Source organism: Euprymna scolopes, chromosome 32 (genome assembly GCF_053919585.1).
Source record: "Euprymna scolopes isolate OS-2025 chromosome 32, ASM5391958v1, whole genome shotgun sequence".
NCBI classification, from domain to species: Eukaryota; Metazoa; Mollusca; class Cephalopoda; order Sepiida; family Sepiolidae; genus Euprymna; species Euprymna scolopes.
Window position 1 is genome coordinate 77,432,383 of NC_136513.1, and position 13,876 is coordinate 77,446,258.

Genomic DNA, 13,876 nt, shown 5'->3' on the forward strand with positions numbered 1-13,876 from the left:
TCAGGCGAGACCGGCAATTATCGGTGACAGCCGTGCGGCGTAACAGACGCAGACTAAGGAAAAAAGCAAAACAAACCGAAAAAAAAAAAAAATACAAATGCAAATTATCAAAAAACAATAAAAAAAACCTACCTTGAAAAAAAGCAAATATGTTTATTTAATTTATTTTAGATTTTATTTTACTTTTTTTTTTTTTTTTTTTTTTTTTTTTTTTTTTGCAAAATATTTATCAACAGCAAGTTATGTAAATATTGTTATCTTCAAGAAAAGGTTGTTTACCCGTATAAATGTTAGGTGTAAGTACATTTTTTTTGTTTGTTTTTTCTTTAACCATATTTTTTTCTTGTTTTTTTTAATTTTATTTTCAAGATTTTTTGTTCAGTCAGTTTTATTTTCTTAATTTTTTTTTTTTTAATTGCCGGTGGAAGAACTTTCTTTAGATAAGGATATTTGCTTAGGAATCTTTTACTTCGGTCAACTTGTTGATCATCGACAGCAAAGAGGGAGGTGATGGGGGTAGAGGAAATGGAAGGAACCCCCCCCCCCAACCGGGTAGCTTTCGGAAATGTGATTTATGATGGAGACAAAAGGATAGTTTCCAAATTTTTGTCTCCACATAAATTCAAGTAAATATGTACCCAGAAGCTCCCGGCTGGTCCCGCATTCTTGCTGGTTACGCTATTTTGACCTCGAGCGGTTCAAGGATTCTCCCTACGTTATGTTTTCTTCGGTTGAATAGAGATTCATCAATTTCTACAGTGTGCCCTGGGCTTCCTATCTGCCGGGGATTCCTCAGGAAATACTCCTGACAAATTTCTCTCAGAAAGTTTACAAGTGGTGAATGGTGCAACTCATTCTTTGGGAAAGCAATTTCTTTTCCGGAAAATATGAGATTATCTGCATCGGCGTTTCCATTTGTTTTTCTAGCATGCACAGATTTATTTCCTTGCCTGTCATTTTTTTTGTTTGGCGAGTCTGGGTTCAGTCGATTTCTTCCAATTTGAATGTCGTCTGCTTTCATTTACATATCGCTTTTTCATTGGCTAATCAAACTCCCAGAAATTGAAGTACAAAAAAAAAAATATTCAAAATAAATAAATCATTAAAAATAACTAATCATAAATTAAAAAATTACTAAAAACATAAAAAAACAAATTTTTAAGTCGAATTAGCATTTCAACATTTGAACAATGCTCGGCTGACCCCAATGTTTGCCAGTCTCACCCGATCCGGGCTTGACGGGGAAATCACGAGAATTTGGGTCAAATTATGCAAGAGTACCGTATTTTCCTTTTACTTCTGCTTCGCTTTTCTTTTCCTTGTTTCCCTTTTCTATCATTTTATTTTTTTGGCCTCGCTTCCCCCTTTTTTCTTTTTTGTTATTGCCTCGGCCCACCTTTTTTTTGTTGCCTCAGCCCCCCCCCCCTTTTTATTGCCTTGGTTCACCAGTGTTTTTTTTTTCATGTTGCCTCAGCCCCCCCCCCCTTTTTGTGTTGCCTCGGTTGCCCCCCCCCCTTTTTTTTTTGGTGTTGCCTCGGTTTCTCTCTTTTTCTTTTGGTGTTGCCTCAGTTTCTCTCTTTTTCTTTTGGTGTTGCCTCAGTTTCTCTCTTTTTCTTTTGGTGTTGCCTCGGTTTCTCTCTTTTTCTTTGGGTGTTGCCTTGGTTTCTCTTTTTCTTTTGGTGTTGCCTCGGTTTCTCTCTTTTTCTTTTGGTGTTGCCTCGGTTTCTCTCTTTTTCTTTTGGTGTTGCCTCGGTTTCTCTCTTTTTCTTTTGGTGTTGCCTCGGTTTCTCTCTTTTTCTTTTGGTGTTGCCTCGGTTTCTCTCTTTTTCTTTTGGTGTTGCCTCGGTTTCTCTCTTTTTCTTTTGGTGTTGCCTCGGTTTCTCTCTTTTTCTTTTGGTGTTGCCTCGGTTTCTCTCTTTTTCTTTTGGTGTTGCCTCGGTTTCTCTCTTTTTCTTTTGGTGTTGCCTCGGTTTCTCTCTTTTTCTTTTGGTGTTGCCTCGGTTTCTCTCTTTTTCTTTTGGTGTTGCCTCGGTTTCTCTCTTTTTCTTTTGGTGTTGCCTCGGTTTCTCTCTTTCTTTTGGTGTTGCCTCGGTTTCTCTCTTTTTCTTTTGGTGTTGCCTCGGTTTCTCTCTTTTTCTTTTGGTGTTGCCTCGGTTTCTCTCTTTTTCTTTTGGTGTTGCCTCGGTTTCTCTCTTTTTCTTTTGGTGTTGCCTCGGTTTCTCTCTTTTTCTTTTGGTGTTGCCTCGGTTTCTCTCTTTTTCTTTTGGTGTTGCCTCGGTTTCTCTCTTTTTCTTTTGGTGTTGCCTCGGTTTCTCTCTTTTTCTTTTGGTGTTGCCTCGGTTTCTCTCTTTTTTTTTTTTTGGTGTTGCCTCGGTTTCTCTCTTTTTTTTTTTTGGGTGTTGCCTCGGTTTCTCTCTTTTTTTTTTTTGGTGTTGCCTCGGTTTCTCTCTTTTTTTTTTTGGTGTTGCCTCGGTTTCTCTTTTTTTTTTTTGGTGTTACCTCGGTTTCTCTTTTTTCTTTTTTTTTTTTGGTGTTGCCTCGGTTTCTCTCTCTTTTTTTTTTTTGGTGTTGCCTCGGTTTGTCCCTTTTTTGTTGCCGCGTTCCCTTTGTTGTTGACTCGGTTCCCTTTTTTCTTTTTTTTCTCTACAATTTTTTTCTATCCTTTTTCTATTTGAGTTTTTTCTTTTTACAAAAATCACCTCAGTTTTGCTTTTAATATAAAGCAATTCCTAGTTGTCACAATCAATAACTAGGAATCGTTTTATATTGAAACCATTTTTTCTTTTCTTTGCTATCAAGTGCCAAAAGAATAGCAAATGTGGCAGAAGTGTGTGTGTGTGTGAAGGATGTGTGTGTGTTAGATAAATAAAAAAAAATGTACTTAATGATGACTTCTGGCCCTCATTTAGATTTTGACAGAATTTTTAATTTCACTTGTTTATAAACATTTCATTTAGGGGATTGACCAAATTTTCTTATCACTAATCCTAAGTCTGTCAAGATCTGTCATAAAAACACAATAAGTCATCTAAGTAGACTTTTTCAACAAAAAGTTTAATTTGTCTATTTTTAATTTAAAAAAATTCAATTATAAAAACCAGTGTTTTTTTGTTTTTTTGTTAATTAAAATCCTACCTAAAATATTTGCTTTTTAATAAACACCTTGTCAATTTCCAATTTAAAAACCAGAAGCCATGACAAAGTAGACTTTTTCTATTTAACTAATTTCATGATTTGTAAAATGCTAAAAAATGGACAAATCTTGAGAATAATTGTTTTATCATAAAATAGTTGTTTCTGAATTTTTGAGATGAGGATTGGTAATTTTGGTTACTTAGACTACTGTTCTTACCTTGGATGATATTTGCACAACATTTTGACAAGTGTAACCTCCAACTTTTTTCAAGTGTATCTTATGGAACTTGTGGAATCTTTCCTTCAAGCTTAGAAATTGGTATGACATTTCAAAGCGACGCTTTACTTTAATCCGTAGGGGTAGCATGCTCTCATTCCATTAGCCATGACCGGGTGGAAGTCTTAATTTACAATTGTATTAATACAGCGTAACCCGGATATAAGAGACTTCTTCGCCTGTCCCTGCAGCCCTTATATCAAAGTTACTCTGTACATTAACACAGACTCTAATTTAGGACCAGAAAAAAATCTCTTATAATCGGGTCTCTCATGTCCGGGTTGCACTGTATCAGTTGGACTGGAGATTGAACCTTCAACCTCTGAAACAATGTCCTCAGATCTGAATTTTACTTAGTACCTCATTCATTTGTGCCACGGAACGGTAGATTAAATAAAGGCTCGCTGTTCAAAATTCTGTTCAGATCCCAGAGTTCGACAGATAGATTCCAGACTTCAACAAGATACACCCGAAGAAGGTCGGAGGTTGCAACAACTGGAACATTATGCGAACAGTAATCTGAGTAATCCAAACAGCGCACAATACTTATTAAATGAAATTATGTTGTCCTCGTGTTTCAAAGACTCTTAAAACGCTTGTGCTTTTCAGTATTCCCGGGCAATTAAATGTTTCTCCTTCATCAATTGAAGTTTTCAAATCTTTTCTTTGTCCGAATGCATGTACGAGTTTGTTTTTCTCTTTCCAGCAAATTAATAAACATCACATGTCCTGAAACGATTGACGAGAGAGGAATCAACAAGAACAACCCAAACCCGTTTTGCAAACAAGAAAACCTTGTGTTGGCCCTCAACTCTGCTCGATCCATTGGTTGCAACATTGTCAACATTGGAGCTGGGGACATCAAGGAAGGAACTCCGCATTTGGTTCTTGGGTTGCTCTGGCAAGTCATCAGGGTCAGTTGTGATTTGATAGTTTTCTTTTTTGTGACCCCCCCCCAAAAAAAAAAACAAAGAATAATAAAGAAAAAAATCTTTATGGTGTATTTGTGATGAGGAGAAAATATATTTCAAAAATCATGTAAATTGATCAGAAAAAAAGAAAATCAAATTTTATGGCTAAATAACAATTGATATCTCTGCGCCATTTTGCAAATTGTTTGAACGACAAGGGAGATAATTCCAAAGAATTCAAAATTTTGCAAGATTTTAGAAAGTTATTAATACATAGTGGCATTGGACATCAAATTCATCACTGATTATCTCCTCCTTAAAATAGCTCTTCAGAATTTTTGTGGCAAATGCTTGCCTGACCTCCAATCTAGTCACTCCTTGCCAAACTTTCACGAAAACACTATCAATAATTTCCCTCACTCTTTATCTGTGCCTAAACCTAAACGTGGATTCCATGAACAAAGCTTATTTTTTTAGAACTACACGCCTCTTCCGTTTGCCTGCTTTCCAGCTGACTACAATATGGTCGTCTTCAAGTCCAATGCAAACAAGTTCTTGATGAGCTGTTCCCTTTAAGTAATCCAACTTACCAAATTTCCACTTCTAACGATTACTACAATATTGTACCATTGACTGCCTTACACTCATTAACCCTTATCCTTGAGTGGCCTCCAGGCCTTCATAAGTGGTGACATCTTTGTAAAAAAAAAAATAAATAAAAAAAATAATAATAATTTTGAATAAGGCAGGTTTGTACATCATTGTACAAATCCCCCCCAAAATTATTTTGTTTATAAAAATACAAGCAAATCTTTATGATGTCATGAACAAAGATATCATATTCCAAAATTCATGTAAATTGAGTTTGTTTCTTTTTTACTAAGAAAATCAAATTTTACTATTTGATATTTGACTAAGAAGACATTTTTCAACTTATCAAATTATTTTAGATATGTTTTTAATACTTATCATTAATGCATCATCCAAGTTGTATTTAATTTTTATACTACACTCTCCCCATGCACAGGGAATCATGTCCCTTCCTCCAGTTTGGAAATTTCTCTTGAATTTAACTTTTTTTTGAACATTGGCTACTCCTATTCCTGAGCTTTCTCTATTGCGACATTGTTTTGTTTGTAAAAATTTGTATTTTTATTTATTTACTAGCAGATCCACCCGGCTTTGCACAGACCCTATGTACTGTTAATAACTGTATATGCATATGTATATATTACAAATTGTACATATGTACGGTAATGCCTTTCTATATAGTAGGATTCATTAACTACCATAGAGAAAAGTTGCTAGAGACTGCAGAGGTAAAATTTTCTTTTACTTTGACCCTAATTTTGACCCCTTAACGTTTATCGTTTTGGGCTCAAATCAAATTAAAATGTCTGACCCATATCCAAGTAACCTACATCTAAAATTTCAAGTGTTTAGACCCAAAATTGGCGGAGGAGTATAGTAAAGTTCGCAAAGGTCAACTCTTTTAACTTTGACCTCTTGGCAGCCAAATTTTCACCCGAAAACTGATTAAAAAGCTTGTTGTATGTCTGAATACCCTTTATGTAAAATTTCAAATGTTTATACCAAAAATTGGTTTAATAGAAACTGCAAAGGTCAAATCTTTGGAACTTTGACCCCTTGGAAGCCAAATTTTCAGCAAAAAAAAAAAAGATTAAAAAAAGCTTGTCCTATGTCTGAATACCTTTTATGTAAAATTTCAAATGTTTAGACCAAAAATTGGCTGACTTATTTGTTAGACCACAGGGATCAATTTTGACCCTTTAACATTTACTGTTTTGGGCTCAAATCAAATTATAAAGTTAGACCCATGTCCAAGTAACCTATATCTAAAATTTCAATTGTTTAGACCCAAAATTGGCGGAGGAGTTTGGTAGAGTTTTCAAAGGTTAAATCGTTGAACTTTGACCTCTTAACAGCAAAATTTCTGTCCGAAACCCGATTAAAAAGATTTTCCCAAATATCAATACCCCGTATTTCAAATTTCGAGTCTATAGACTAAAAATTGACAGAGTTATTGCGTAGGGAAATGTACACAGACACACACACACACACACATTTTCACTTTTATAGATATATAGATTTACAGACTGTTATCTATATATCTATAAAAGTGAACGTGTCTGTCTGTCTGTGTACATTTCCCTACGCAATAACTCTGTCAATTTTTAGTCTATAGACTCGAAATTTGAAATACCGGGTACTGAGATTTGGGAAAATCGATGTGACGGGTGTCAGCCAGAAATTTGGCTGTTAAGGGGTCAAATTTCAACGATTTGACCTTTAAGAACTCTACCAAACTCCTCTGACAATTTTGGGTCTAGACACTTGAAATTTTAGATATAGGTTCCTTGAACATGGATCTAACTTAATAAAGTGATTTGAGCCCGAAACTATAAATTTTAAGGGGTCATAATAGGGGTCAAAGTTTTAAAAAATTAACCATTTGTTTTGTTTTTTTGCTTTTTTTGCACAGCATACACCTCCAAACACCCGAGCAAGGGGTCAAAGTTCAACGATTTGACCTTTGAGAATTCTACCAAACTCCTCCGCCAATTGTGGGTCTAAACACTTGAAATTTTAGATATAGGTTCCTTGGACATGGATATAACTTAATAACTTGATTTGAGTCCAAAACAATGTTAAGGGGACATAATAGGGGTCAAAGTTTAAAAGAATTGACCGCTTTTTCTTTTTTTTTTTCTCAACATACACCTCCAAACACCCGGGCCACGCCAGGCTGAAATGCTAGTAGATATATAGATTTACAGACTGTTATCCTCATCTTTTTTGTTGTTGTTGTTTCACCTAATTTATCCTCTGACCTTCAGGTGATTAACCATGACAGGATAAGAGTGTTGAGTCTCTTAACTGTATCCCCAATAATTACTGCCTTCCATAGTTGTTGTCTCACCACATTTTGGTCAGCTAATCCTCTGGCCTGCTTTAGGTAGGACTAGCAAGGGGTACCCGGCGTTGCCCGGGTGTTTGGAGGTGTGTGTGGAAACTCCGGGGGGGGGGGGGGATAAAAAAAAAAAAGTAAGTATGAGGATCAAACCCAAACCGTTGAGGCAAAGTTGTAAATTAAAGTGTGGAAAAAAAAAAACGTGCGACGTTAACCATTGCCCCACCGCGAGATGCTAACGGAAACATGTTTGAATTTATTTAATTACTTGGATTTAACAGGTGCCCCTTTTAATGAGTTAATGAGGTCAAGTTTGACTGCAGGATAGTATTTACTGCTGAACGCTTTTTTTTTTTCCCCCCCCAAGATGTTATATAGGAAAAAGACTAACCCACATGCAGCGAGCGACAAATGTTGAATATTTATCTTCCTGAAATCGAACAAATTAAATAGACAGGCGAGCTTCGTTGTTAACTGTGAGATATTACGATTTATATGGGATATAAAAAGTTTTAAAAAGTTGTGAACCGACCGACCGCTTCTCTGAAAGAAGCCTTTTGTAGACACACAGAAAAAGCGAACACACATACATACATTTTCGCTTTTATATATAAAACTGCTATTTTTAGACAATGCTTACCTGGAACCATAGAGACTCAACACCTCTATCTATTGTGCCATGAACCCTGATTTTCGATCAAGGTTGGATTTTTTTGGTCTTATAAATCCAAGATGAGGCGAACAGTCTGCAAATAAATACACAAAAGATTCCAATACACAAATGACTCATCAAAAGATTCCAATACGCAAATGACTCATCAAAAGATTCCAATACACAAATGACTCATCAAAAGATTCCAATACACAAATGACTCATCAAAAGATTCCAATACACAAATGACTCATCAAAAGATTCCAATACACAAATGACTCATCAAAAGATTCCAATACACAAATGACTCATCAAAAGATTCCAATACACAAATGACTCATCAAAAGATTCCAATACACAAATGACTCATCAAAAGATTCCAATACGCAAATGACTCATCAAAAGATTCCAATACGCAAATGACTCATCAAAAGATTCCAATACGCAAATGACTCATCAAAAGATTCCAATACGCAAATGACTCATCAAAAGATTCCAATACACAAATGACTCATCAAAAGATTCCAATACGCAAATGACTCATCAAAAGATTCCAATACACAAATGACTCATCAAAAGATTCCAATACACAAATGATTCATCAAAAGATTCCAATAAAAATTAAAAAAAATAAGTTTGTATTTGTTCTAATTTTGTCATTTTTACTTTTTTTTTCTCTCCTTCCTCTAGATTGGTTTGCTAAGTGATATTGATTTGAAGCATAACCCGGGTCTTTTGGTGCTCTTGGAAGAGGGAGAAAGTCCAGAAGACATGCAGAAATTGACCCCAGAGCAAATCCTCATCCGGTGGGTCAACTATCATCTTCGTAACGCTGGTACAAATCTACAAATCAACAACTTTACGGAAGACATCAAGGTGATTATTACCTGTGTTTTTTATTTTTTTAATTACTTTTTTTCAGCATATTCTTTTTTTTTTTTTTTTTTTTTTTTTTTTTTTCTTTTTGTCCATTTAATAGGTTCAAACTCAAGATTGCCACCATGGAAAAGTTTGCAAAAAAATTATTTTTTTTAGGATTTAAGTAAATTTTATTCTATTTGTTTTCTTTTCATAGAAATCTCTCCAGACAAGGCATGAAGCCACTTGATGTAAGGAGCTAATAGAAAATACTACTTCAGTCAAAAACTCCCCAATGATAAGTGTTAGATGGATAGATTTTGACTCAGAAAACAGCAATTCTTTCCTCTTTGTCAGAAACTTTGTCCATGGGACGTGAGGACTAAAGGACAAAATAAGGGAAACGAGTGTCTGTCTACTTTTCTAAACTGTATTTTTTAAATATTTTTTTTTTTTTTTTTTTGCATTCCATGCAATTTGTACACGAGATACTAAATTTAGGGTCTTATCTTAATACAAGTATCCAAATTTAGGTGCTAGAGTCCAAGGTGGCAGTATAAAAGGATGGATTTTTTGTTTGACAGGAGTTCAACTCGAGTATGTGTTTTGTTTTCAGTTCGAAAGAATTTGTGATTGAAATCGGAATTAATTTGCTAAATATATCGTTCAGTCATGAAAAATTATAATCTTTTAGATATGTACATGAGAAGCCCACTTTAGGGCCACAAGTCAAGATTAGTGTTGGAATTAATGAACAGCATCTTTTTTTTTTTTTTTTTTTTTTTTTTTGGTAAAGGTAAAAGTTTCGTTTTGGGTTTTTGTGTTACTTGACTTTCATTTTGTTTAACCTGTTAGTGTTAAGAGTCATGTTTTCTTTCCTGTGGTGGTCATAATCTACTTTGGAGACAGCAGAAGGCTGCATTATTAATACGGATTGCAATTCTTATCTTGTCCTGTAGCTGTAAAGATACTTGAACTGCTTGACTTCCTCTACCATGACGCTGTTGAAAATGGTGTGCACAATACTGCTGTACGGTTGTAAGAAGATCTTAACACCTTCGGCTCATCCATCTCTTCGACCGAATTCCAAATCGCACCATCCGTGCGAGATGCAATACCACCAACATCACAAAGACTCTTCTTAAAAAAAAAATTTGCTAGTTTGGTCACTTTCTTTGATGCTTTGAAAAAGAAATCATTCACGAGTTAATAATGCCAATCTCATCGACTCAATCATGCAGAGCACAGAGGCAGCCGACTGAAGACTGATAGAAACAGTGAGGACAGATAAAGAGTTGATGGCTGTTCCTTGCGCCTTTTGTATTGAACTCTGGAACCAGGAATGGTAACAGTAAGCTAAGGACTCAACTGCCAACCAGTGAAAATGGATTGGCTTCAGGCAAAATGTAGTGAATTAATTTGGAGATAGTTTAATGTCATTGTAGTTATTAGTGCCCAATTATTATTCCATCCATTCCACTTTTTCTCAAAAACTACTGGACTGCCTGAAATTTTGTATGGATCTTTGTTCTGATAAGGTACAGCAAACTAAATATTATGGTATCTGTTTAATGCATATTTAGGGATTAACAGGGATTATTGTTTAATGCAAAAATGAGTACAAAGTTAACAGTAACCATTTTTTTTTTCTTTAATTTACTACCAAAAATCATTTTTTTAAATACAGTATTATATTTGATATTTGTTAATTCTTTTTTATTGTTTTACTGTGTACATTTTCAGCATCCCAACTGTTTTTTTTTTGTTTAAATTATCCAAATAAACAATTGTAAATACTTTCTGCATTTTTTTTTTTACATCGTTCATTTCCATATTACGTTTAAGTTATTTTAACGCAATTTTCTTACAAATAAATCTACTTTAACCCGTTGACAACCATAAGAGCATTTTACAAGGGTGATTTACTCACCGCCTTCATTTTTTTTTTTTTTTTTTTAAATTTATTTTCCATTTTTTTAATACACTTTTCTTAAAAAAAGTCATACATTTTCCTCTACACTACCAACATAAATAACCCCGAAAATGTTTTTTTAATTTGCATTAAAAATAATCAACACGACAATAAAAGTATTGTTTTACTGTGTACATTTTCAGTGTCCCAATTATTTTTTTTGTGTGTGTGTTTTAATTAAGATATATCAAAATTTGAATTTAACTTGAAGTATTATGGTATCTGTTCAGTGCACATTTACCTATAAGTATGGCAAATCACTTCTAATTCATTGGCTGTAAGTTTTTTTCTTTTTTTTTTGTTTTTGTTTTTTTTCAAAAATAAACAATTATAAACAGAAGGACTCATATAAATCTATCGATATTTTTTCATTTTAATATACTTTCATAGAAATGTTTCTGTTATGTCACAAAAAATATTTTCTTTACGTCACAAGTTTTACGCTCATGCATTAATTTCATAGCTAATATAACATACTGACCCAACGGGTCACGGGTAGTCTAGTAGTCAAATAAATTACTTGAACGAACGTTAATATTCAGCCTGTAACGTCGTAGGGTGCAAGGGGAACAACTCTTCTTAACTTCGAAATCAAATGCTTATAAATGAATTAGATGAGTTTGAAAATATAAGACTTTGGTTAATGAGAAATTATAGAGAAATCTTTGTATTTATCCGAAATTCAATTACTTAGTTCATGCTAACCTTTTTGAAGTTTTTTTTGGCTAGAATGACATTCTAGAAACATTACCGGAGTTTAAACAAGTTGTTAACTTTTAGGTTTACAAAACTAACTTGATTGTGAGCGGTGTGACCGTTTGTACAGATTTTTCTGATTATTCTAGATTGTTCGTATTATGGTGAAAAAAAAGAACACTTTCGTGTTTCCTTGAAAGTTCTTCTAGATTATTCTAGATAGATTAATTAAAGATAAAATGTACATATTTTTTATTTAACTTTATATAATAACAATAATTATAATACATAATAAAATAATATATGTATGTTATTATAAAGTAAATATTTTATTCATTTTTATAAAAGAAAAAGAAAATGTCATAATTTTTATAAGGGATATGCACTCATGACAATGTGTATAAAATGTTTTGCAATATTTATTTTATTTCTAGGATTCTGAAGCTTACACATATTTGCTGCATCAAATTGCTCCACCTGAAGCCGGAGTCGTACTTGACCCTTTGAAAGTAAGTCTCTCATCTTCCCTAGTTTCATCTCTCTTCTCGCTCATTGCTATATAAATATATCTTAGTATTTTCCAACCCTTTTATCTTTATGAAATTCTTCCAATAATAGTGATGTCCCAAAGAACGCTGACATAAAATATTTGGCAATCTTATATACAGGGTGTCTAAAAAAAAAAAAGTCACTGGAGGGTTTGAACTTAAATAGATTCTTTATTTTTGATATCTTTCTGTAATTTTAACAATCTAAGACATTGAGAATTTTTTAAAAAAATATGCAAGATTCAAACAATTTTTATTTATGAAAAATGTCTTTTAAATGTCACCCATTTTCAATTTCGCATATTTGTGTTCTTTCCAAAACATTATTCATGGCAGATTGCAGAATGTTTGGATTGCGATTTAGCTCCATTATTTCATTCCTGATGTTTCTTTTAATTCCTGCAGGATTTGCACAATGTTTCAAATTGTGTTGTGACTTGGGCTATCTTTTACATGAAAATGCTGTTGAGAAGCTCTTTGAGTCAAAACAATTGACCCCTGATTTTGGTAAAACAATTTTGCAACTTGTCTACGTTGTTCAATGCTATAGTTATTAATTAATTTCCAAAATATCATCTGTAAAATATCTGAAATAGAGAAAAAAATAATCATTAATGACAAAGATTTTCAACTCTTCAGTGACTTTTTAGACACCCTGTACTTATTTCTTTTTCATAATGCAAACAAAATTTTTGTTTTCTGACCAGTTTAGGTAAAAAAAGATTCTTTTTCAAATTAATTGACAATTTTGAAAAAGAAAAAAAACATTTTTATATAAACATATATAAAAATACCCCCAAACACTAGTGTTTCATGCTGAGGAAATCATAATCCAGTTAAAGTCATTCTTGATTTCGTAGGCTAGCGTTCTACCTAAACACTACTGGCAATCGATGCAAGAACTGAGGAGCATGCCAAATTGTCGAGCATACATAGTAAACAGTCAGAGATTATTCAACAAGAAAAAGATCAGAATATTGCATAATAAAATAAAATTATGAAAATCAAATCTCTTTATCACAATAGGATCTAACATAGAATATTTATATTATTTGATTCCTTTTCTTGGGTTGAGCATATTAGTGAGTGAAATAAGAAAACAACCAATCATATAATGCAATGCTCTTCCTGTAAACAAATGCAACTTACTGTGCTCGAACAATGTTGATCATTGTAATTTCACCAATCTACTTAGCAGAGAGGCTGTTGAATTTCAATCTTAGCTTGAGGCAGTTGCTAGTCTAGCCACACTAAAGAACTGTGATACAGCAAAAGTCTCATTGGATGATATATATCTATATATATATAAAAGCGAAAATGTATGTATGTATGTATGTACGCTTTTCCTCGAGTTCCACAAAAGGCTTCTTTCAGAGAAGCGCTCGCTCGGTTCACAACTTAAAACTTTTTATATCATCTATAAATTGTAATATCTCACACTTAACCACGGAGCTCGCCTGTCTATTTAATTTTATTGACTTTCAAACGTTAATTATTTAGCATTTCCCGCATCGGCACGCGTTACATTCGGTTTTTGGTATAAAAAAAAGCGAAACTCGACTCTAATCACAGGCCCAGAGCCAGTGGTCTCTAGAGAGCTAAGTAACGTTTGGTCAATGTCGACTTCGTCATATCAGACAGTAGCTCGGGATTTTAAAAACAAACAAACCGATTTATTGACCTCATTAAAAACTGTCCCGCACAAAATGCTAACTGCTGAATACCTATTGCCGTCACGTCAATCAAAAACGCGCACCTGTTTTTTTTTTTTTTTTTTTTAACTTTACTATTTTCCAACTGCGCGTCGTAAAGGCTTTTTTTTTTTTTTTTTTTTTTTTTTGAACTTTACTATTTTCCAACTGCGCGTCGTAAAGGCTTTGTTTTTTTTTTTTTTT

General features: G+C 33.6%; 1 protein-coding gene across 1 annotated transcript in view; it reads left to right on the forward strand.

The window, feature by feature from the left end:
* Positions 1-13,876, forward strand: part of LOC145256447 (plastin-1-like) — a 158,745-nt gene that overhangs the window by 125,236 nt on the left and 19,633 nt on the right. The window contains exons 5-7 of the mRNA XM_080115375.1: positions 4,119-4,326; positions 8,598-8,783; positions 11,868-11,942. Coding sequence (XP_079971501.1) covers positions 4,119-4,326; positions 8,598-8,783; positions 11,868-11,942 — 469 coding nt within the window. The remainder of the gene's footprint in view (positions 1-4,118; positions 4,327-8,597; positions 8,784-11,867; positions 11,943-13,876) is intronic.